Genomic DNA, 26,353 nt, shown 5'->3' with positions numbered 1-26,353 from the left:
TCAACAGGTGTTTAAAACCATGAGCTGAACACAGAGCTAGCTTTTTTAAAAAATAAAACTTTGTTTTATTTACAGTTGCTTAGTTCATAGATACCTAAGAAATGGATCAAATATATCTATGTTTTGCCTCAGGGAATATAGGTGAAAAGGAAAGCTTCAGCATTATATTATTCTGAATTATTGTTTAGGAATGTTTAGACTGTATTTTTTCCAGAAGAGTGATTCAGAGGGTATGTTTTAGTGTCACACCGCCTTCATTCAGGCCCTAGCTTTATGTCTTTGAACTCTGCTCTTCTCTCCAGAACAGCAGTGAGAATTTTACTTACTCACGGGGATGTGGTGAAGAGTGAATGAGATAACTTGTATAAACCTCTCAGAATAGTGGCCATCACCTAGTAAGCTTATTACTTACACAGTGAATTAGAATATGTGTTAGCTACTACTTACACAGTGAATTAGGAACCACTGGAAATAAGAAAAGGATAATAATTAAGAAAAAATAACACTTCTGTATCCAACCTGAAAAATCTGCTTTCTCACAATATATGAAACTATACTGATGTAGACTCGTTAACAAGAAAGCTGGTAGCAGCTGTTAGTCACTTATATATCTGAATTTGTTTAAACACATTGAATTCTTTCCAGCTTCTAGGTGATGTTGAGAATCACATCACCAAGGATGTTGATGGAATGGAAAGGAGGAAACTACTGTCTGGGACATGTGAAAGCAGGTTTGACAGCCAGAGAGTGGCATCAAACTCAAGGCAGGTGCCTCAGGGAGAATGCCAGAGGAATGTTGGCTTAATACAAAATGTAAATGCTAGGGCCTTGCTGAAATATATCAAAATACTACACAATGCTGTTCTCATTCAGCGTTTCCTAAGAACCTACTAAGGGCCAGAGATTAGGAAATGTTGACTGAGAGCAGGCTGCTCTCTTTGGCTTTTCATATGGTTCAAAACTTACTAAGTGCCAGGGAAGAAGGAAGGGAATACAAAGATTTAGTCTTTATGCTTGAAGAGCTCACAGTCTAGTGGGAAAGGGACCAGTACATGAATAAATGTTACACAGTGTAAGGGACCCTTACTTATCAGATGCTGTGGGGACACAGCCAAGAGAAGCACTAACTTTTTGTAGGAGAATCAGGGGAAGGTTCACAGAGGATGTAAGAAAGCACCATTTGGAGAAAAGGAGAAGCACTTCATAAAGAGAACTGCCTCTGCAGGACCCAGGGGCTTGCTCTGGCTAGAGAATAACAAATGAGGCTGGTAAATCTGGTGGTTTGGATCACATCATGAGAGCACATTTCTGCTGTCTTAGAAATTGGAACTGGCTCTTTGAACAATGGAGGTCCTTCCAAGAGTGGTTGCACTCCTAGAAAAAAATCTCATTACCACTGTTGCAAATATTTGTAATCTGTTTTTAGAGGGAAATATAACAAAGTAACAATCTGCATTTCATTGAAATTGTATAATGCTAGACTTTGGAAGTACACTTTCTTCAAAATCATACCTAACAGAGAACAAATAAATAAAAGCTTTTGATTTGACTTTAAATTTTACCTTGTTATGTGCTTCATTCAAAAAAATGGTGTAAGTGGGAAGTAAATTCACTCTTTTACCACTAATTTTACTATTTGCCCCTACTTGTCTTGGCATACTTTTTATTAGTATGCATTTTATTAGGGCCTGAGGATGTTTCTGTAGATGACCAACTTCCTTCTGAGTTCACATAAAGTTATGGTGCCATCATTGCTTCATGGCATTTTTTAGAATGGAAAGAAGTTCTGAAGTTTGCCTGGTCTAGCTTCTCACTTACAAACAGGATTTTTAAAAATTATATCATTTTCCAAAAAAAAAAAAAAAACAAAACACAACTCATAGCCTCTGCTTGAATACATTTTGAGATAAGGAGTTGAGAGTTTCCATTTCTTAATAGCTAGTTCTTAGAAAGGTCTTCTATATAATTGAATTTCTTAGGAGTTACAACCAGGGGGCCCATTTCTGCCCTCTGGAGACTAAATAGTATAATTCTGCATCTGCCCGATGACCCTTTCAATATGTCAAGATTGATATGCCCTCTTTTCCTGTCCCTTTTAATATTTATCTTTAAAATTTAAGAAATACCTCTGCTTTCCTCAGTGTGGCATTACTTTCTGGAACTATATCCAGAAGCTATACTATATAATATGCCTCTATCCCTCTCGAGCTAGGCAGCTTGTAAGTCATTTGAGTGCAAAATGTTACATCAGCTCTTTATCGTTTTATTTAGATTTGGGAAAAGCAGAGAAATAGACAGTTATTTTAAATTAAATGTTAAATTGTACACTTAAAACAGATGGGATTGGGATATGACTACATCAGAGACAGTATTTGCCCACTCTTTCTTTAACAGGTGTGCATACCAAGCATCAGGGCTTAAATTGAGTTAGAGTTGGAATCACACTCTTCTTTAAAACATTTACAACATTCCAATTTACTTAGACATTTTAAAACATTACTTAAACAGATTTGACACCACTATTAGTTATACTGCTGAGCCTTAAATTCAGTTAAGGATTGGAAGCTGCGGGTTGAGGTTTGAACTCTGGGTTGGTATTCTCCTGATTTTGCCTATGGGACAGATCATGCCGACAATTTCTCATGCCTTTTTTTTTTTTTTTCTCCCAACTAAATGAAAAGCTAACAAAATTAAAATTTCCATCTCCCCACAATTCCTTGGCTGAGATTTTAGGCCAATTGGGACTGTGTATGGATTATTTTAGACACCATTTATTGTGGTATTTCTGCTGGGTATTGAGGTCACCTACCTTAGGCGCCTAAGACTGAGTCACAAAAATCCTTTATTGTTGTGTATATTCTGGTTGACTGATGTTGCACAGGCTTTGAGTTTGGAGTTTAGACCCCAGTAATCATCATCATAGTAAGCACAATGAAAAACTGCTTTAAAGAGTCATGTAACAAAACGTGTAACCAACTTTTGATTTGCAATGCTTGAATTCTCTTGAATGTCATTTCATTCTTTTCTGAAATACAGGATGAGGCATGACACTACCAAATCACAGTCTCATTGTTGGGTATTTTCTGTGTAACATAAGCTTTGTTTTTGTTTTCTCTAAAGGCGTTTAAACAGAAATCACCTTCAGCTGTTTCCTGAGTTGCTGTTTCTTGGGACCGCAAAGCTATACAGGCTGTAAGTAGACACAAGTAGTTATTGTTGCTTTGGGTAGTACCTTGTGTTTTATTAAATGTATTTTGGATCTGTTTCTGTGTGCTTTCCTGGAATCTATGCATCAATAGATTAATGGATTAAAAGTTTGTGTTTTTTTCCTTTAGGAAATTTATGATTTGTTTTCCAGTGGTTAAGTTGTTTTATTTGGTTAGGATTTAGCGGTTTATGTATGTGATACGGTAATTGGATTATTATTATTCTTTTTGGTAATGTGATGATGGCAAGATTTACCTACTTTTTAATGGAAATGTTTGATTAAGTTCTGAAGGGAGAAAATTGCTACTGTGCTTCCTCTTAAGAGGAAGCTGGCAGTGTGTTCTTGTAAAGTTGAGATTTTTAATGTTAGCTTTTTTGGTATTGTTTCTGGGCTCAAGTAGTAGTGTTTATTAGTCCAAAAATATTATTATAAGGTATTTAAAGAGGGCTGTAAATTTCCTCTTAAATGTTTCCTTTAAATCCAGAATTTCAGCCTCTGCAATATGAATGACTGTGTGGCAAGGTTTTCATATTAAATACGTCATAGACTATTAAAGGAAGTAATTCCTTAAAGGAGCGTAATGTGAGTATTAGGGGGAATCACTTTTTCCTCCCTGGAATGCTTTTGCATTGACCTAATGTGTAATAGTGAAAACACATTTTTGAAAGCATTTAAAATGAGATTTTCAGCCATATGAATGACTTTGTACAGATGGGAGATAAGCTACAAAGTTTTGGAAAAATAAACAGCAATGATTCTTGAGGTACATGCATGTTGTGAAAAAACTGCTAGGATGTATAGAGTAAATTGCTCCATTAGCCCCCACCTGGATGGTGGGAGTCCCATATGGTACTATTTGTAGAGAAAGTGAGCATATTTCCTTTTTCTGAATTTGTCTTTGTAGCCTACTAGTTCAACATAGTTATCAATTCCAGAAGTAGGAGGACTGTCCTCTCACACTCTTCACCCCCAGGAATAGCCAGGATCTTTGTTCATGTCCTCCTGAAACCTTAACAACCTTAACTTACTACGGGGAGGTATTTCCCAGCTGACGGACCAGATCTTCTCTCCAGAGTCTTTCCTGACTTTGTGCCTCTAAGGATAGTTAAAATCACCTGACATTTTTCTCTCCTTTTTTTGTGTTCCCTGCTGCTCAATTGGCCCAATTTAAGTAAATTTTAAAACTCAAATAAAGAAACTTTGGAATTGCGTTTTCAACAAAAATTATCTAAGAACTATTTTCACTAAGGAAATAGGATGTAGGTTTGCCATAAAGATTATATGTATGCATATCAGTAGATAATTATATCTAAATATTTATGCTTAGTTTCTAGAAAGGGTCATAGAATTGGTTTTGATAGTATTTCACTTTCAGCTTTAGTTACTGTTGACTGAGGAGATTTTTTAAGGACGCGACTTGGATTAATTTCCCCAGTTTAAGGTGGTTTAATCCATTGCAGAATCCCTCATCAGCAAATTATATTCTGCTTGACATTTTGCCCTCTTTGATAATATCACATAGCAGACTAAGAGATTTTTTTTTATCTTTTGTTATGATTTTATAACTTTATGCAGCAGCTATATGAAAAAAGACTTGAAATCTTTAAGTGAATTAAAGAAACAGAATCCATAAACCTATGACAGCATTTCCTAATTAATTAAATGTGTGTTGGAAAATGGGGACACAGGCAGCTAGAAAATGTGTTCAGATTTTTTAATGTGTCTTTCTGGCTCAAAGGATTTGTCCTGGGGAGTAATAACAGCTAAAGCAATGTTTGTTAGGTGGAACTGGTTACAAGATGTGAATATTTCTATGTTTCAGAAGTTATATAACTTGATGGCCTAGCATTCAATATTGACCAAGTGTATCTCTTTACATGAGATTTGACATCAGATTTAGGCACTGGGTGTACATAGAAAACTAGAGGTGGAATTTTTATTTGCATCCTCAAGTCAGGAATCTTAATTTAGTTAAGAAACTTGCCTCATCTGAATTAGACTTAGGTGAATTGTTAAGAGTGCTTTTTCTCTCGAGAGGATAAGTTATAAGCTGCATGTGACCACTTGTTTATGATGGTGATTATTAATTAAATTAAACAACTGCCATTGGAAGTCTTTAATAAACAAAGGAACACACACTTGTGAAGCTGACTACTGGCTAGTGTAATTATGAAAAGCAAGGGTGCAAGTTCACATTTTCTTCATATGATACAGATGCCTAGTAGCTCACCTGAAACAAATATTCCAGCAGATGGGAAAATGTGCACAAACCTATATGCACAACATCCTTTATAATGCTCATTTAAAAACATAGTTTTTTCACAAGAAGGACAAGTAACAGAGCAAAGGATATGCAATTTTTGACAAATAATGGGGAAAAATGATAGGACAAGGAAAGTATTTGATAGTTGATATATATATGATTGTTTTATAAATATATATAAAAAATATATAAGTATATATGATATAAATGTTTATAGAATATATATTTTGACATTTGTATAATATATATAATTAAACATAATATATGATATATGTAATATATATAAATTATATTTAATATATATTATATATAATTTATATTAATATATTTAATATATATTGTATATAATTAAATTATATATAATTTATATTATATATAACATACATTTATATAATTTATATATATAAAGCAAGCCATAGTTGCCCCTACTGTCTAATGCAGTAGAGGCATACTATATGCAGAACTCATAAAAAAACAAATTTAGGATTTACTTCCTCTGTATAGGTTGTTCTGAGATACGAATTAATATTTCAATTTCTTTATGTTCTTAGTTATTGTATATTGTATTCATACTTAACATTATGTTTTCCCAGGTATATCACTAATTTAAAAGTCTACTGGTTTAATATATAGTTTATACACAGAAGTTTGATTTTTCACATTGTTTGCTTAGATTAAAGCTTGTTGGATATACTGGACCTTGTGTTGCTTTTCTTTGAGCTTTGGAATAAATAATCACCATTTGACTAGTGGCTGAAAATAAGATACCAGGGGAAGAAGCACACATGCTTTTCACAGACTCTAAATGCAATATAAAAGAAAAGGAGGGTATACTATATATGAATTATGATTTGACACGCTTGGTTGCTGCTAGCGGCCAAATATGCTTTTCCTTTGCTGTCTGCTCCAATTTCTCTTTGGACGGGTTGAGAGAGCACTACATGTTCAGGTCAAGATGTTTGCTCAGAAATAGTAGTACAGTTGCAGCTGTGTTTGTTGGAGTAGGAGACTAGTTTAAATAGCATTACCATTTATCCAGTCCATTAACAGAACTCTGTAAAATAATACCAACTCTGCATAAACTACAGGACAGTGTAATAAAATTACAAGTACTTGTTGACAGATGGAAAGTGTAAGTAAAGGGAAACTAAAATAAGGGACGATAGGTTGGAGGTTAAAAAAAAAAAAAAAAACCAGCATGAAGTTTTCTTAACTTACAGACTCTATCTTCCCCTTTGCTCCTCCTCCAAAATCAAGGTTGCATTTTTATTGTGAACCTAAGAGGAGAGGAGATTATTTTTAAAGAAATCTGGAGCTGGTTAACTGAATAAGAGATTGCAGGGAATTTTGAAATAGTTGATTATGATTGATTGAAATTTATGAGTACTAATACAAATCTTCCTGAAAAGTGTAATCTTAAAAGAGGCTTAGGAGTAAGTGATTCACACTTTCTGTTGAGTTTGTGACTACTAATCTGGACTCATTAAAGAGGAATTTCATTGGTAGTACTGCGGTTAGACATTTGGTTATAAATATTTGTTTTGTGGTTTTTGGTTTATTTCTTTGAGTATATTATATTTACTGAGACGTCTAACATAAGCTTAAGTATCCAAAGCACTTTTTAGAAACTCATTTTTCACTTTTATCTGCCAAACCAAACCAAAACTAAACAAACAAACAAAAAGAACTGCATCTGTCCCAGGGACTCATTTTCTCTACTTCTTTGAATAAAAACTTTTTACTTCTGGTTCTCAAGTGCCATTCATTATTCCCCAGTGAGTTTTGGAGCGACTAAATTATCTAACATTAGGAATGGTATTTTTAAGGCCAAGAACTCTCTTTATGGCCTAGTGAATACTTACCTGAGACAAATAGATTTTGACTGCTTGATTTCATTGGCCGGGTCATAATTCATTATCTGTCAGATAGGATCTCAGATTCTCAAAACTGCTTTTGATAACTATAATAATTGGGACTTTCTTTCTTAAGAGGAAAACTTAATTTTTTATTAAGGTAATAAATTAATTTGTTCAGCCTAAAAATATATATAATTAAGCTGTCTTTATTTTCCTTTCCATCACTGCCATAGGAGGAGCCTTAGTTTTTGTTTCTTTAATAGTTATAAGAGCAACACAAGTTCATTGTTAAAAAGATTTAGGAAAATCAGAAAAAAATAGAAAATAGGAAGTAAAAATTATCTATTATCTCACTACGCAGATATAGCCATTACTATACTTATCAGTTATTATCTTAGAATTATTTTTATGATTATGCATATAAATGCTACTTAGACGTGTATTATGAAAACTTTTTTTTTTTTCTTGTATCCCCAGGGTCTAGTATAAGGCTTGACCTTTAGAAGCTCTCATTAAGTGTTTGATGTATTGAATTAAATCTCTGTTGGGTTCAGGATTTGTAACTTGAATGAGCAAATAGTAACTCTGAGACAGCATTATAAATAATGGAGAACCAAATTAAATTTAAAGGATAACTTGGTCAATTAAATGTTTGATCCCCCTAGGTTTCTCAAACATTGAAGTATTTCAGTAGATACAACACAGTCAAAATGATCCATTTTTCACCTAAGCAAAATATACCTTAATTTAATAAAATGTCATATAAAACTAACTCCCTAGCTCTTGGATGTTGATTTAGTCTCATAGGTTTCTTGGAGTCAACCGTAAAAGCAGGATACAACAGAGGAGCCCGTGTACAAATTTCTCTTGAATTAATTTCTGCCAGCTCTGATTAAAGTGTGGACTACTAGAGGTGTCAGGTGCCATAGTTTCCTGCTTCATTTTACTCTTGGCCTGTTTGGCCCCTGCCACAATAAATCCGACAGTGGTTGTGCAGGAATTGCAGGTTGCAGTTGCTACGGTTACTGTTGTTCAGCCAGACCGACATCATTACTCATCTAGCGCACTGCCATGATAGCTACCGCTGGTTTCTGTTGCTGAGACTGCCAGAGAGCTTCGTGTGCTAAGGGTGAAAGTTCTGTCGAAGGTGGCGTCTGTGTTCTAATTTGGTGTAAGGAAACACTATCTGAATTATCTACTGATACTTTGCTAAGGGGAACAGATTGACTCTGTATTAAGAGAGAGAAAACTTAGGAAAGTGTTCACTGTCAGTGATTAAAACACCAAGTCCTTCATTACTTAGGTAACTTATTAATTACTTACTGGTCCCAAGGGACTCTGTTTTTGCCACTTAAAAAATAGAGACATATGAGGAGTATTGCATTTAAAAAGATTACCACTGTATAACCAAAACTTTATTTTCAAATAGGTAGACAACAGACTTGATATATGGATATCTGAACACAGCTCAAAATAGCCATTACCACTTGTCATGAAAGAAATAAAAGTGCAAAGCCCTGAGCAGGACCTACTTTTACTTTTATTTTTTAAATCAACGTGTAATCCTGTGATTTAAATGTTCTAAATCCAATGAAGATTAAGATTATATTTGAGATTTTGCCAGATCTAGTGTTTATGGTTTTTACTTCAAAGGGATTACTGATAGACTTGTTGCTAAAGAAAGCCAACAATTGTCCAGTTTCTGCTGTTGCCAGCATACAGAGTGGGCCTTCTGAGTGTGAAATCCACAGCATAGATCATAGCCTAAGAAAATCAAATGCAAGAAGGTTTTTTTTTTTTTTTAACCCCCACTCAGCTGTACTTATTTAAACGGCTGCTTTCACAAATGCAAATATTTCTAACCCCACCAACAAGTACTCATGGTCTGCCAACTTGAATTTGTAGAATACTGTGATCCATGCTCAGGAGGGAAACTAACAAAATATGTGGCTCCATAGAATATGTGGTATTTGTGGGCCTCAGCTGTTGCTAACATCTGACCTATACTATGTAAATTAATGCCTGGAGAGTTCATTGAGAGTGATCAAATATGTGAATTTAAGTATATCATGTTCATGTAAAAAATATATCGTATACACATCATCAGGTAATATTTTAAAGTTTGTAAATAATGAAATTGCCACTACAATCTCAAGGTTACAATTTTGGGGATTGAAATTTACATAAACATTATTTCTAGGAATAAGGGTTGATAGGGTTTTAGTTATATTTCGGTAATTTTAGTGTATTTACGTTATGTTTTAAGAAACTGAAATCATTTACTTTCTATCTTAAGGGAGGTTGTGTAAAATGATAGTGTTTAAATGCCTACTCAGATATTTGCAGTTCTGTTAAATTTGGAAGTCAGTGAACAACCGAGTTGTCGAGTTTTCTTATCTGTAAAATGGTAAGGATCATACTATTTACCTTCTGGGGATAGCACAGTACAATTTAAATTCCTATTCAAAAGAACATTGTAAATTTTCAAGATGATAGAAATTATATTTATATTATTGTCATCCTTTCATTGCCAGCAAGATGGAAATAATAGTCACTCAGATGTCCTTGCAATTTGCCCTCAATCAGCAAAGTTCCTGATACTATTGCACAGCCCTCTTGCATTTATCCTTACTGTAGTAACACATAAATATGTGTAGTCACATTAATTTTCCTACTGCAGCAAATTGACATAAAATGTGCATTTGTACCGTGTTGTTTCTCTTTACTTGGCTGCAGAAGGTACATTAGGGCCAGGATATTCTTAATGCGATCTCTCCATGCTCTCCCAGTTGATGATTCATATAGTTTTAAAATTCATCTATAAAATAAATTACAGATAGAAACAAAAAGACAGTGACTCAGGAACTATTTATGTTAGTGCATATATTTAGATTGCTGTTTTAATGATGTGTTTTTCTGAATGACAAATGAAGGAAATATACAAATGTTAGAAAATGCTGAGTAAACTCCTTCAACTATAGGTGAAGTATGCTGAAAGTTGTTCAGAAGATTTACATATGTTGCTAAGGAACATTTTCACTACTAATAAAAATTTTATTTTTAAAAAAATATAAGATTAATCTGTTAGCCTTGTAATATGTACATGTGATTTGATCTATGGAACATTGTCATCTTTATGTAAATTGCATAGGTGATTTTCAGTGCATTTTTAGACTACTAATTATGTCAAAATCCAGTAAAAATTGCAAATCTTTTAGCACTTTAAATCTAAATCATGTTATATTATGAGACAAGTTTGAACCAGAAGTCATTTTGTTTTGTTTTGTTTTTTTCCACAATTCCAGTACTTCTCAAAGTAGCATAGATACATATATGGTGTATATCCACTCATTACACGTTACCTATAACCGAGTTAATTGTAATCACTGAATTTTTTATGGAGGGTTAACCTTAAAATATTTTATAAATTTTGATATAAGAAACCTTTGGATGGAAGTTTTAAAAGGAACTAAATCTTCGAGAATGAAGCAATGAAGAGTAAAAAGACTGGTCCTTGACAACACCCATGGCCTAGGGTACAGAATAGAGGTGTGAAATGTTACCAGGAGAACATCTGTGTCTCTTGAAACATCCCCCAAATGAAAGTTTACAGCGAAGTATGGCAACTTGATTTAAGTGTTTAAAAAAAAAAAAAAAAAAAAAAAGGAGAGAAATAAGTAAGTCTGGAAACAGAATGGGAAAAAATAGCTTTGCCCCATCATGATAGGTTTCTTCTACTAGAGAAAGATTAAAGCTCGAAGTATGTGAATAGCTGAGAACAGCACAGAGAAAGGTTGATTGCTTCCCCTCCGACAGTTCCAATTGATTGAAAAAAGCCTAATTTAAAGTTCTGTTTGTTCTATGTCTTAAACCATCAGAATTCTCTTTTAGGACCCGAGGAATGCTCTGGAGGAAAAAGAATCCAAGGATAAAAAGTCATTGCAAGCCAACAATTGTTCCTAATCCTCACAAAATGCTGGAGAAATTAAATTTATTCTTTATTGCTCAAAGTGTTACCTAGGTCACTGGGCGATGGGAAAATTGGACTGGAAGTCGAGTAGGCGCAAGCTTTGTTTTGTGTCTAGATGCTTAACCTTAGACACGACAAGGCATCTTAGAGTGTTGTGGGAACTTGGTTCAGAGCATTAACACCAAGACTTTTATTACCCCGGATTTATAATAGGCTGTGCTGTCAGGAGATGAAAATGTTGTGTTTACATTTCAGTGTTAAATGATCATTTAATTAACACCTAAGGGGAAAAAAAACTTGTGAAATTCTTAGCAGCTTTTATTGTTGGTTTCCTGGGAGGTTTTAATATCCAAGTTTCATTGAGATTTTTTTTTGTAAGTAAAGACACAAAAGACATTATAAACTTTTTAAGGAAGACAAACAATTTAACCTTGACCCTTTAAAAAAATATTAATTTAATTTAATTTTAAATCTGGTGTTCTTATAAGTTTCTAGACTAATATATTAAAAATACATTTTGATTGGACACTACTCTTGTGTAAACAGTATATAAATATTATTGAATTTACATTATACATTTTTTAGGGTAAAACATTTGAAATTACTAATTAGTTTATCTTAAGAAGTTTAAAATGTTTAGAACACTGACTTAAACATTTTGCATCTGTTAAACTACCACTGTAGTTACATTGTTTAAAATTTGCCTCAATGTAGGTATTCACATGCAAGCATATTCTATTGTTAAAAGTTATGTCATTATTCTATTATTTTTATCATTAATTTGGATATAGTTATATCATGATGAAAGAGGTTTATACACACACACACACACATAATAGGGAAGAATAATGCCATTAAATATGAAAACTCAAATTCGCTTAATTAGAAATAACTAAAATATTAGACATCATAAAATGCTTTCATTCACTCTTGCTCTTTTATGAGATGGTTAACCAAAAAGGAATGGTCTTGAGGCAGAGTGATAACATTTGGAAAATGTATTGTGTACCATCAAGAGTAGCTGCATAGTTAGTAACACTTCAAGGATACTTTTCTAAAACTATCTTTAAAGTTTACATCTTTTTTATTCTCGTTTTATCTGGATATGAAGCTTTATGTTCAAATATATGAAACTTAAAAAACATACCAGTTTATTTACATGCTGTTAAAGTAAAATCTTTCTTAATTTCTCCAGAAATGAACATGTCATTATGATGTAGTTTTTTAATAAATACACTGTTTATATTCATACTGAAACAGAAATGCTTATCTAGTCTTTTGTTGTTGCTGTTGTTGTTTAAATTCAAATGCCTCAGGATAAAACCCACTCTCTGTCTTATTCATGATAAAGAAGTGCATGGAAAAATGGAATGTTGTTAAAATCTCTCAATGAAAAGCCCTGCTTTTAACTAAGGATTATACCCTCACTTACAAAACACTACTGAGCATTATGTAGGCACTTTGTATGATGTTATATGCTCTCCTTACTTCTATCAAGTTTCACCCTTTCTGCAAACTTTCCTCGTTTTTTTTTAATGTGCATTGATCTTTTTCTTCCCAAAGTGACTTTTCTACCCAGCCTCTTGTCACAAAAACCCAGAAATAGGAATATTGCTTTACGTTTTATCTTCTTTACATAAGGACCAACCTTTTGGTAGAGTTAGTTGCAAGACAAAAAAAAAAAAAAAAAAAAAAAAAGAACAACAACAAAAAAACCAAACAACAACAACAACCGAAAAAACATTGTCTAGAAGTATAAAAGAGTGAAAGAGGAGAGAAAGAGAGGAGTAACAAAACCTGGTTATTTAATATAACAGATAGCCAGGGTATTCTAAATGGTATAGTTTATCATACCAACTGATATTCCAAGCCAATCAGGTGATGCCAGTTGGGGGGGGGGGGTGTGGAGGGGGAAGCGAGAGGTGGGCATACTGAGTGCTCAAGAAACATACAGAGGAAGAATAAGTATTTAGGGAAATTATAGGAAATTCCATGTAATGTAGATAAATGTGTTTCTTTTATGCTAAGGAAGTCAATGCTGTGCATTTTACACAGAGAAAGTCAGTGTTAAAATTTCATACATTCATTTTTTGAAATCTCTGCTCAGAAACTAAAAAGGAATATTTCAGTATTTATTTTAGATAAACTCTCCAGGCTTGCCTCTTAAAAAAAAAAAATGAGAATAACTTCTAAATACGATCTGCGCTAACAAATATATTTGACAGTTTAAGTCACTGCATGTATTGAGGCTGGGAAATAAGATATCTAGAAATACTTCTGTATTGTACTTGGCAGTGATTAGTTAAAATTAACCTCCCTTTTGTATCACTCTTTTTCACTTGGCTTTGATGACTCACCAAAATCTAGTTCTGCATTACCTCTTCAACATTGTCATGCTATCCCAGCGGATCTGCGCCATCTCAAGCAAGCAGATTTTCCATTGCTGCCTGGAAGTTCCCAGCATTATTTCTGGACTTCTTTCTTTCCTCCTTCCTCCTGATATAGGCCTCAGCTCCTCTACTAAAGCTTTCTCAATGGTTTTAGTTACCTCCACATGATCCTTCATTATAATATGGTATAGGCTATTGATTCTATGGTACATTATAATGTGGTACAGGTGGTTGATTCAGACCACCTGGGTTTGAGTCACTGAATGTGTCATCTTGGGAATATCACTCAATTACCTGCCAAGTGCCTCAGTTTTTCCTGGTGTAAAATGAGGAATCTAGGAGTATGTTTCTTATGGAAGTGTTGTGTGGAGTAAATGATTTCCTAAATGAACTGAGTTTACTATGGTACTTGGCGTATAATAAGTGGCATGTACTTATTTTTTTTTTTTTGCTTCCTTTTATCATTAAAACTGTATCGCTGTTTCCTGATTCATATAATGTGTTGTCACATACAATTCTTCAATCATAGCCTGTGTATTAACTTTGCCGAGATTCCTGTGTTCTATTTGTCTTTGTTTCACATGAAGCATCTAGCCTAGTACAAGTTGGCTAATAAATATCTTTTTGATGGAATAGCTGGAAATTAAGCCCGAGAAAGACACTACCAAGAGATTGAATTTGGGATGATATATGTTGAGGTGTGAAAAAAGCACTGGATCAGAAGTCAAAAGGCTTTTACTAGTTACATTCCTAACTCTGCTAATCACTAGCTGCAGATGCTAAGCAAAGATACTGGCTTTCTTTTTGAGGCTCAGTTTCTTTGTTTATATATAAGTAATGTAGTAAGTCAGATAAGAGAGGGACCTTGCCCAGCGTGTTCGCCATCATATTCCCAGAATTTAACAGAAGGCCTCCAAGCCTCTAGGGAATGTTTGGAGCTAATTGAGGGAAAGGAAGGAGATCAAAATGTATCTGTGTTCTTTTTTTTTTCCAAAATTTATAGGGAACTCTTCACAGGCCTTGGAATAATTACAATGGTGGAATTATTCATGGTAATAAACCGGGCATTAGATAATTAAGTTGTGGATAAGTGATTTGAGATTATTCTCTCTACTATTATTAGCTTACATTTTGAATGGCTTTGCTATTACAGGTGAATTGTTTGAAGGCTTATGTTTAAAAAATGATTTTTTCTTTTCTTTTTTTTTTGAGACGGAGTTTCGCTCTTGTTGCCCAGGCTGGAGTGCAGTGGTGTGATCTCGGCTAACTGCAACCTCCGCCTCCCTGGTTCAAGCAATTCTCCTGCCTAAACCTCCTGACTAGCTGGGATTACAGGCATGCGCCACCACGCCCAGCTAATTTTTGTGTTTTTGGTACAGACGGGGTTTCACCGTATTGGTCCGGCTGGCCTCAAACTCCCGACCTCAGGTGATCTGCCCGCCTTGGCCTCCCGAAGTGCTGGGATTACAGGCATGAGCCATTGCACCTGGTCGGTTAAAAAAAAAAAGATTAAAGGAGATTTGATGTTTATGTCTTATTAAGTGGTGACCTTGATACTTGATAATCTCTCAATATGAGGTAAGTGGTGTACAACTGAGGTAGTTTTAATAATCACCTGTCGCTAATGGTAGCATGAAGAAATAAGTTAAAAATTGAACAGGGCAATTCAAGAGAATATAATGGATTTGGTTAATAAAGGTTTATATGTTCATATTTGTGTTATAATCTTTTTTGTAATAGGTTTGAAGCAGGGACCATCATTTTCTGTAATTCTCCCTAGGAAATACATTGTGCACCCTGGACAATTAATTTTCCTGGCCTTTTGAGGAAAACAAAATGTGTGGAACCTGAATACCCTGAAGGCAAAGGAATCTGGAGTCTGTTTCTAAGAGGAGAGCTTCTCTCTGAGTTGGTGTGGGTTTTCTCTCCCTCTCTTGAAGGGGAATGAATTCCACACCTAATGAATAGTTTCAAGGAAAGTTGTTAATCAGGTACTCCAAGTGACCACCCTGGATTCTTCTTTTATTACATAGGAACGTGAGGGAGTGAGAAAGCAACATGGTTACGTTTGATAAAAGGAAATACCCTTTCTCCTCTCCCCACCCACCACACCATCCCTTGGAATTTAGATGATGTGGGAAACTATTGCAGCAAATAATGTGTTTGAAAAGCAAAGTTGTATGAACAAGAATAATGCTTGTAGCTACAATAATTATGTTAAAAAAAATCACAAGGTATATCCATCATCATATTTCAGAGCAAGAGTTTTCACCTCATGAGTTTGGAAAAGAATTTTTCCTTAGTTCTTGTCAATCTCCCAGGGAAGCATGACATGCAGGAATCACTGTTGTTACCAACATTATATTTTGTTCTTTTCTGATTCATCAGATGTCATTCTGTTGCTGTAAAATGGGAAACTCCATCAAAATCAGATGAAGAACTTCAAGTAAATGTGGCAGAGGGGTAATAATGAACTACAAATATAATTGAATTTTATTCAGATGGACAAATGTTATTCTTTAATCCTTTCCCATTTAGAAGCCATACTCTAATTTAAAAAGAGAAAAGTGGTTTAAAACGACAACACTAGAGTCCAGATATTTCTCTGTTTTCTAAATTAAGCTACCTGGGTTGAAGAACCCAAGTAAACATGTTTTGATAAAAAGTTTTGTTGTTTCCAAAGAATTATTATACTCCCAATCATCAGTGTGATATCTGTTACCAGATACTCACTTTGGGTGTTCTTTTAAAATAATATGATTCAGTTTTAGGTTTTTAAAAGTATAGTTGTTATCCCCAATTCTCAAGACTGTGTAATACCTTTTATTTAGTACTAGACTAATTTTATATTATATTTCAAAGAGGTGATACCTACAGTGTGCTCTCCAGTGATTCAAGAGAAAAGTGTTCTGTGGTCAAATGTGTTGGGAAATAATGAAAGTCATATCACCTCTGGTGGCTACAGTGTACACTTGTGTGTTAATCTTAAAGGCATACTACAATAAATTAATCTGTTTAACCTTTTAAAATTTGTTTTTCAAAGTTATTTAACTATACAGGCCCCTCTTCTTTCTTAACTATTCCTATTTATGCTTGTTAATCCAGAGAGCAAAACCAGTCTTTAGCTTTTCCAAAGAATAGTTACTTTTTATTACTTCTGATTGAAATTTTATTAAAGACCATTGAGGATATATGGGGTTGACATATATTATTATTATTTTGTACCAACGTTGTCACTTGTAAGACTTGTAATAGTGCGTTGGCTTATAAATCTATTCTTTTCAATCCATCTTTGAAGGTGAACTTGGCATTCTGTTGTAGCCTTGAAAAAATAGAAGAACTTAGAATATTTTATAACAATTTCTTTAACTTAGCACCACTATTGGCTTTCTGTATTTGTGTGTGTGTGTGTGTGTGTTGCCTGTGCGCATGTGTGTGTGTGCGCATACACACACACACAAAACCATTCAACTACTATTTTAAGGACTTTAAATTTTATAGCTTAACTCTCTCTCTCTCTTCCCTGCCTCAGCCAATTGAAGCACCAGAAGTCCTTTGTGGAACACCTGCTGTGCACAGCATTCTTTAGCAACACAATGAGGTGTGCATCATCTAAGCTGGTGTGAACTTGCAGGAGTCTTTCTCACTCTATAGAGAGGGTGTTGGAGCCAAAAGCTTTTTGGAGATGATTGGTGGACTTTGAAGTCATTGCAAAGCTAATTTGTTCAGTATTTTTGCCAAGACCAATCTTCCCAGTATTAGAAGACAAAATAACTTAGATATGAGAGTTTAGACACAGAAATGAGAACAAATGGAAGAAATGATTATAAATCTCCAAAGGCAACTTTTAAAAATACACCTGATGGATGCCTCTCACCAGGACGCTTAATATTAATCATTACTGAAAATTACCATCCCATCTCTTAGTTCCCCCCAGTACGTTGCTTTGGGGCCACCAATTTTTATTTGTAGTTAATATTGAGAGAAAAGATACAAAAGAAAACGGAAACATAAAATTAGAGTATGACTCAATCAAAACTATTTCAAAGCTTGATACTAAATAAACAATATAAATAATTTACTTCAAATTATACCCAATATTTGTACACACATTTAATCTTCAGCTTTCACTGTGCCTAAAGATCTATTTTTAATTAGTTTAGGCTCCCTCTTGTTAAAGGAGCAGAATACCCAAACCCTCCCACTCCCCTTCCCCAATCTATTCTCCTCCTTTGGTTTCTATACCGTGTCTGTATCATAGTATATATTTTACTTATGTTGTTGTCTGTCACTTCCAATTAATGTGGAGGCATTGTGAACGTGGTCAGTAGCAGTAGATGTACAAGAAATACAGGTTGAGTGAGTGAATGAGGGCCTCGCAACCACCTGCCAGGATTTGAATCCTAGCTCCAGTGTTTCCTAGGTGGGCAACTTGCTGCCGTTCAGAGAGTGCCACCACCCTGCCTGGAGAGTGAGACCCCTTTCCCTACGTTGCTGTTCAGTACCAAATGATGGATGCCTTCCCGTATGCAGGTGTTTTTTTTTTTTTTTTTTTTTTTTTGAGACGGAGTCTTGCTCTGCCGCCCAGGCTGGAGTGCAGTGGCCGGATCTCAGCTCACTGCAAGCTCCGCCTCCCGGGTTCACGCAATTCTCCTGTCTCAGCCTCCCGAGTAGCTGGGACTACAGGCGCCCGCCTCGTCGCCCGGCTAGTTTTTTGTATTTTTTAGTAGAGACGGGGTTTCACCGTATTAGCCAGGATGGTCTCGATCTCCTGACCTCATGATCCGCCCGTCTCGGCCTCCCAAAGTGCTGGGATTACAGGCTTGAGCCACCGCGCCCGGCCCAGGTCTTTTGACTTACTTTTTAACATAATGAATCCACAAACCTCTAGCCTAGGGACTTAAAAATGTGCTGCTTTGGTTAAGTCTAACATATTATAGAAACTGCTAGTCCTTATATTGTGATTATTAACTTACTAACCAAATCCCTTCCATAGGTTATACATTCTGTGAGGGTTTAGACATACATATGCAGCTCCCTTCACCATGAGGCAGTATTCACATGCTCCGGGTGCTCACATATTCATAGGTTGAAGGAAAAGGGTAAGGAGAACAAAGGAACCACGGAATCATCCTTCATGGTAAATGAGCGAGAGACAGCATTTGAAGCATTATCTTTTTAATATCTTTGCATATGTTCTTTCTTGATAGTGTTTAAGTTTAAAAAGAATAGCCATCAGTAAACTTGTATGCATAGGTGACTTTTTGTACCAATTTCTTCACGGTAATATATTAATTCTGTTTATGAAATCCTGAAGAAAGGGCTGTCCTACAGCACCTTTTATATTAGTTGTCAGTTCTTTCCCCATCTTTTTACTCATTTATGTGTGTGAGAGATTGTTTTGCTTAATTTGTAAATAAAACAATATTACTACAAAATTACTACAAAGTTGAAATTGCTCATGTAGTAGGAAACAACTGAGGCAGATGGTTTAGTCTCATCAGTTTGTGTCTTTACATAAGTTGCTAAGGGACAGCTTGCATCATTCAGTGTGCCTCCACGGTTCTTTGCCATTCTACGGCTTGTACTTCTGACATTTTTATTAGGCTTTTGTGTTTGGTCACTGTATTACATCCAGCAATTTATTCCTTTCCACTTAAATTGTCTTCCCTGTACAAGGGGTGGAGAAGAATTCACAGTGTCTGCACATAAAAGGCCATTATCTTATCTTAGCAACTCCAGCCATTCACTCCTCTGTGAATCATGACAGCTCAGCTAGGAAATACAGAACTGTATCGTAAGAGGGCAAGATCCTGGGAATGAGACAGTGATGAGGCCTATGACATTGGAAGGTGGTGAGTTCATCATCTGCAACAAAGATTAACAACGCTTTGCTGAGCCTGACCTGATAGGCCATTTAGTGGAAAGACCAAAGCTTGTATCCAGGAAGTGTGCTCTGCCTGTGATCTTGATTTACCTGTAGCTTGTAAAGACTACTCAGTGATCTCATTGTTATTTTTCTTGCCCCAAATCAGAACACCTCCTTTATCAGAAAACTGAGATAAGCACACTGACACTGATACTTCATATGTATTGCAGCAGGCAGGCTGTAGAGCAAATACATAGAGACTTTTGCACTTTACTCTTTTATTTTTATTTTTTTCTGAGACAGGGTCTTGTTCTGTTATCCAGGGAGTGCCGTGGTGTGATCTCAGCTCACTGCAACCTCTGCCTCCTGACTCAAGTGGTCCTCCTGCCTAAACCTCCTAAGTAATTGGAGCTACAGGCACACATCACCATGCCCAGCTAATTTTTGTATTTCTTGTAGAGATGGTGTTTCATCATATTGCCCAGGCACGTCTCAAACTCCTGGGCTCAAGCAATCTACCTGCCTAGGCCTCCAGAAGTGCTGGGATTACAAGCATGAGCCACCATGCCCAACCTGCGTTACTGCTAATACAGTCTTCATTCCACAAAGAGAAATATTTTCTGACTGGAGGAAGTGGCGATGCTAAGGATGGAGTCAGTTGTGTAGCTCTCATGAAATGAGAACATGATCCAGAGGCTCTTCCAAGTGCCTTATGTATATTAATAGTGCTTCATTTGATTTTCAATAATATGAAGGAGAACCAAATTACAAATGAGAAAACTGAGACCCAAAGAGGTGATGCAATGCCCACATGGCAGGCTGGCATTTGAGTACAGCACAGTGTTCTTTACCATGTATATTAACTGTTATGGGGACAAGAGGGTCTTTCCATTAAATAAAAACACTATACAATGCATAATCCTCATGGTAATCTCTTTTAAATCCTCACCTCACTTTATGCATTATTAATTGTGCATAGGTGCTTACAGGTAGCTTGTTATCCTCTCTCCCCCACCCTCGTTCCATCATTTTCTAGACTTGAAGTTTAATGTCACCCTTGGCTCCTTTTCTCTCCCTTAGCTCCACTTTCAACTTCTGTCAGTTCTACCTCCACAGTTGGTTCGTCCACCTTCTCCTTTCCCTCTCAGTAACTTACTTCCTAATTGTACTTCCTGCTCCAGTATTTCTTCGTCTGTACAGTCCTCTGCCTAATAGCCAGAAGTGTCCTCCTAAAGTACAGCTAGGAAGCCGGGTGCAGTGGCTCACGCCTGAAATCCCAGCACTTTAGGAGGCTGAGGTGGGCGAATCACCTGAAGTCAGGAGTTCGAGACCAGCCTGACCAACATGGTGAAACTCTGTCTCTACTAAAAATACAAAAAATTAGACGGGCATGGTGGTGTGTTCCCTAGCCCCAGCTACTCAGGAGGCTGAGGTAGGAGAGTTGTTTGAACCTGGGAGGCGAAGGGTGCAGTGAGCTGAGATCGTACCATTGCACTCCAGCATGGGCAACAGAGCGAGACTTCATCTCTAAATAAATAAGTATAGCTAGGATCATGTGCCTTGCACAGTCAAAGATCATTTTGTATACAGGAACAGCAGTTTAGATTTAATAAAACATTTTTCCATGCATTATACTCAAAGGTACTCTGATAAATATGTATCACCATCTCAATTTTATAGATGAAATAACTGAAGCCTAAAGTGGTTAACCCATTTACTTGGCCACCTTTCTAGGGCTAGTAAATAATAGAACCATTATTTTCCTGTAAACTTACCCAGTTGCTGTCATCTAAACTCCTACGCTGGCCTTCAAGTGGTCTCAAGCTATTGTTCTTATTTCCTGGTGTTTTCTCACTGTACCATGGACTTGAGGAGGGACTCAAGGAAGCTAGCTACTCTTGAGCCTATGGAAATGCCTCTGATATTTCTTCTACCTTCTTCAACAGTAAATGTATATTCACTGCCCAAAAACTAGATCCTGCCTTCTCTGCTCTACTGACCTACCTGATTGAACCCAAGAAACTGTGACTCCATTTATGAAATCAACGCCTCAGGCAAACAATGCTCCCCATTAGGAAGCCTCTCACAGCGGAGAGCCTAGCAGAGACTATCTCTCTTGCCTGGAGTGTTTCTTCCTGCTGCTTCACTGCCTGACAACACCTCCCATCCCCTTTTTTGTTAACAGGCTGTCTTATACATCTCAAAGGAATGTTCTAACAGGGTTCATATTTATTTATCGCATTATCACCTTAGGTCTTGGTCCTTAGTTGGAACTTGTTTGTTGACGGGAAAAACTGTACATAATAAACTCAAATGTGTCCTTCCCTTCCCCTGTGAAGCTTGTTAGGAGGGTTTAATCTGAGCCTACTCCCTCTGTAGTTGCGCCTAGAAGTATCTCTCCATTGTCTCCATAGTTTTATGTAACAATGGTGATATATCATAGTGAGTATATCCCTATCTCTCTCCTTCTAGAATTCAAGTTCCTGGTGGCAAATTCTAAGTATTTTTCGTCTTTATGCTTCCCACAGTACTTAATATAGGGCTAATAAGCACACAGGAGAGGCTGGATAAATACTTGTTAAATAAATTCAATAAGGTCTTTTTTAAAAAACAATATTCTTTTTTTTAAAAAAACTGTGTGTTGATGTTTAAGTTTTATAAAGACTTTTCATTCTTTTCCTCCAAGTCAAATTTCTATTATTGAAACAGAAAACTTGCTTCTGAAATGAAACAAAATTTTAGTAACATTGTATCTGATTTTTAAACAGCCTATGTAGTTGGAAATAACAGAGTGTATCTATGTGTGCAAATTGATAAGTCCATAGAATTTCCAGGTAAACAATCGTGGCTGTTATTGTATGCCATCACATTTATTATGGAAATGTATTATTGTAATTTATCTGGGAGTTTAAAAAAATGGCATGTGAGTCAGCATGCTATGGTACAGAGCCAAGTTTTTGTGGGCAGACAGGGTCGGATGCCGATCTTAGCTTCAGCAGTGTGATGTGTGGGCCTGGGTTCCTCACCTGTGAAGGGATGCTCCTTACCTCATTGGCTTGTTGTGAAGATTGAATGAGTCTGTGAAGTCAGTGAAGTGCTTACACTTAGTAAATTCTCAATAAATATTCGTTGTGATGTTTTTTATTAGAAACACCGACACATTATGAGTTCATGTGCTCTACACATGTGCATAAAAATGAGGAAATTTCCCTTTAATTTCTGAAATGCTGGGTGATGATCTATGCTCAGGATAATTTTTCTAGTAAATCAGCTTATTGGGGCTGCCTGTGGATAAAGCTCTTCACTTTTAAAGTATTCCCTTTAATTTAGCAATTAGACATAAAACATTGACATATACAAAATAAATGGCTATGGTTAATGGATTGCATGCAAATAAATGACACCCTTCCAAATCTGGCTTCAATAATAAAGGAATTCATCATTTTACAAAAATAAGTTCAGAATAGGTCAAGCCATAGCTTTTACTTTCTACTTCTTCATTTCTCTGGCCTCACTGTCTATGTCCAAAGGCTTTGCTCATGGTGTCGAAACAGCCATCAGTGTGCCTTGTGCTTCCTGGTTCATAATCAGTGAGAGAGAGAAGGGAGAAGGGAGGGCAAAAGAGAGCATAGGAGATATCTCCCCTTAAGATGGACTTCAAGTCTCTTTTTTCAATTGAATTGAACCAACTTCGGTGAAGTTGCCAAAGAAAGGGCATGTGTTGATTGGTTTAAACTAGTTGAGATACGTCGCTAGAGTTTTGCATGGCTGTGTAAGTGAGTCAGGTCAGGACTTTAATAGCACAGAGAAAGGTGGGGCAGGGGGTGCTGATGGATGTGAGGAGGTAAACAACAACGTCCATACTCTCCCATTAAAAACTTAAATTTTAATGTTTCATCTGATTTTTACCACAGGAATTTGGATCAGTTTCTGTTACAGCATTTTTAATTTTTGTGAATAAAATGGAACCTCTTGGAATTTGGTTTCTTTGTGACTCATTTCCTCATAGAGGGATAATAAAACCCACATTTCCAGTTTTGAGATGACTATAAAATAAAAATCTGTGTCTGACCCACTGCCAGCAAGCCCAGCTTGCTTTTTGAGTAGTTACTATTGTTGTTGCCATTGTTATTTTCTTGGTCAGGATGTCTTCATTTTATTTTGTCTCATCTAGACTCCAGTTTTCTATTGCCAGATTGTTACATTATGAATCCACATGGGTGCCTTACCACTTCATCCAGGGAAAAAACCCACAAAGGTGTTTTTTTTTTTAACATTTCATAAATTATATGCTCATACAATCTCATAGAAATCTCACAGAAACCCTGTGGTGTAGATAGTATTTGTGCAATTTTAGAGATCTCTTTATCTGCCTTCTTTAAACTATGAGCTTCATGAGGACAGATTTTGTTTTGCTCTCTGTTGTATCCTTAGTATTGAAAATAGTATATCGCACAAGGTAGACTGGCAGATGCTCAATCAGTGTTTTCTGAAGAAAGGGAGAGAGGGGAGGAGGGAGGAGCCTTTTGTGACCTACAGAGGTTAGGGGACTTTCCCAGTTTGTGACATGCTAGTTAAGATATAAACCCGCATTTGTAGTGGGCCTCTAAGACTTGTATACCCTGCCTCTCTACAGCTTCATCTTGCTTTATTCACTCTCCTGTCTCTCTTTGTGCTCCAGCTGCACAGGCATATGCAGTTCCTAAGATATGCCTCCCTCTGCACCTCCAAAGGGTCTTTACACATGAAGATTCTTTAGCCTGTGGAACTGCTTGCTCTACCTGCTCATCTCCCAGTTGCCTCCCTCCACCTGGCCATTCTCCCATATCCCTGGTTTACTCTGTTTAGATCCTTCATAATCCAGCTTGAACATCACTTTTCTGGGAAACCTTACCTAATCCCCCAGGTTAAATCACATTCCCTTTATGCATCCCCACAGCGTAAGGATACTTTCCTCAACTGTTTTTAAATACAGTCAGCCCTTTGTGTCTGTGGGTTCCCCATCGGTGGATTCAACCAACAGCAGATCAAACATATTTGAAAAAATGAAAAAGAAATGAAAAATAACCATAAAAAATACAAACAAAAAACTATACAGTATAACAATTTACATAGCATGTACATTACATTAGTTACTATAAGTAGTTTAGAGATGATTTAAAGTCTACGAGAGGATGTGTTAGGTTCTATTCAAATACTAAGCCACATAAGGGACTTTGGCATTCTTAGAGTTTGGAATCCCTATAGCCTAGAGCATGGGGTCCTGGAACCACTGCCCCATGGATACCAGGGAACGATTATATGTGTGTATTTGTGTGATTACTTATGAATACTCTTTCTTCACTAGAGCTTGAAAATGGGTAGGTTTTCACTTACCATTGTTTTGCCAATGCCTGGCATATGGTGGTTGCTTGGTAAATATGTGTTGAATAAATGCCAGAAAATTTCGTTTTGTTAGCCTATTTTCATGTTTTTTTTTTTTTTTTTTTTTTTTTTTTTTTTTTTTTTACTGATTACACTCATGATTTGCAGAAGAAAGGTTAGCATTTGCATTAGTATCTTATTTTTTTCCCGTATCAGTTTTCATAATAACCTACATATCAGAAAATCATAAAGTCTGCAGGGACAGCTTCTGTGTCCCTAGCTTAAATTCTTACGCCATTTCCTTCTTTTAGGGCTAAGCTTAAAATTTGTCTTCACTGACCATTGCTCAGTCAAGACTGGATTGGATGTCCCTCCCAATCCAGGGGTGGCCCAGCGTCCTGTTAATGTGGCCGCCAGCCAACTATTTTTTTTCATCTGGCTCTCCAATGAGCTTAAAAGCAGAGACTGGATTTAGTCTGGTATGTTTGCCCATTGCCCAGCACAACGCCTGGCATAGTAGACACCAGGTACCAAGTACCATAGAGATACTTTTCCAAATGAATGAATTAGTAAATGCATGTCTTACACTTGTGTGATATTACTCAGATAATCTAAATCGTTCCTGGAAAAGCATTCAGTAATTAGTTGTAATGTAATTCAGTGCATTCAGTATGGTATGCACATTCTTCAAGGATTGTCCAAGTTAATCTACTTTTTAGTGATCTTATTACTGGGGTGTAGATCGCACACTACATACAAGTGTTTGGCTGAGGAAGAGGAGAATGGGGCCTGAAATCCAGCATGCACTCTGACCATTATGGTATGTCTACCCCTAAGAAACCTCCTATAATTTTTTTTTTTTTTTTTACAGCAATGCTATGTATAATAGCATGGTCCTAAATGTAGGAAGAAAATGTTAAGAATTTTCTATTTAAGTTCTATTCACATTTTCTCTCAACTTTGAAATATCTCTATTTTTAAAAAATGTATCATATATTGGTACAATAATACTAATCTATACAAACAGAAGTAAGTTATAAATGGCGAAGGCATATGTTCAGAAGTTTTGCTGATACAGTAATATGTGGTCAAAACAGTTATAGAGAACTTTGATTTAATCTCTAAGCCCAGTGCCATGGTAGTTTCCAAAAATAATATGCAGCTTTCTTTTGATGTCATTTTGAGATGCCTGAAGAAGGGGATGAATGATCTTAGGGTAGAGACATCCCAGAGCTCCTGTGCACCTCTGTGTGTGTGTGTGTGTGTGCGCATGTGTGTGCATCAGTGAGTTCTGTGTGCATTGGGTCTTCCTGCGTATGTGCTGAAGAGGAGAATGGATGGACTATGGCTGGAATATGGCTGAGATTTGTCTTCAGGTTTGGTGCAAATCCATCCCAATGAAGTCCATTTTAGGGAAAGCAGATACACTAATT

The 26,353-nt window shown here is 36.1% G+C and overlaps 1 protein-coding gene across 2 annotated transcripts in view; it reads left to right on the top strand.

Annotated features, from left to right (window-relative positions):
- SLIT2 (slit guidance ligand 2) overlaps nt 1-26,353 on the top strand; it is a 375,009-nt gene that overhangs the window by 13,741 nt on the left and 334,915 nt on the right. For both annotated transcript variants that reach the window (XM_030922577.1, XM_030922571.1), the window contains exon 4: nt 3,121-3,192. In XM_030922577.1, coding sequence (XP_030778437.1) covers nt 3,121-3,192 — 72 coding nt within the window. The remainder of the gene's footprint in view (nt 1-3,120; nt 3,193-26,353) is intronic.

The sequence above is a fragment of the Rhinopithecus roxellana genome, chromosome 2 (genome assembly GCF_007565055.1).
Source record: "Rhinopithecus roxellana isolate Shanxi Qingling chromosome 2, ASM756505v1, whole genome shotgun sequence".
NCBI classification, from domain to species: Eukaryota; Metazoa; Chordata; class Mammalia; order Primates; family Cercopithecidae; genus Rhinopithecus; species Rhinopithecus roxellana.
The sequence above is the reverse complement of the archived record's forward strand: the minus strand, read 5'-3'. Positions and strand labels throughout refer to the sequence as shown.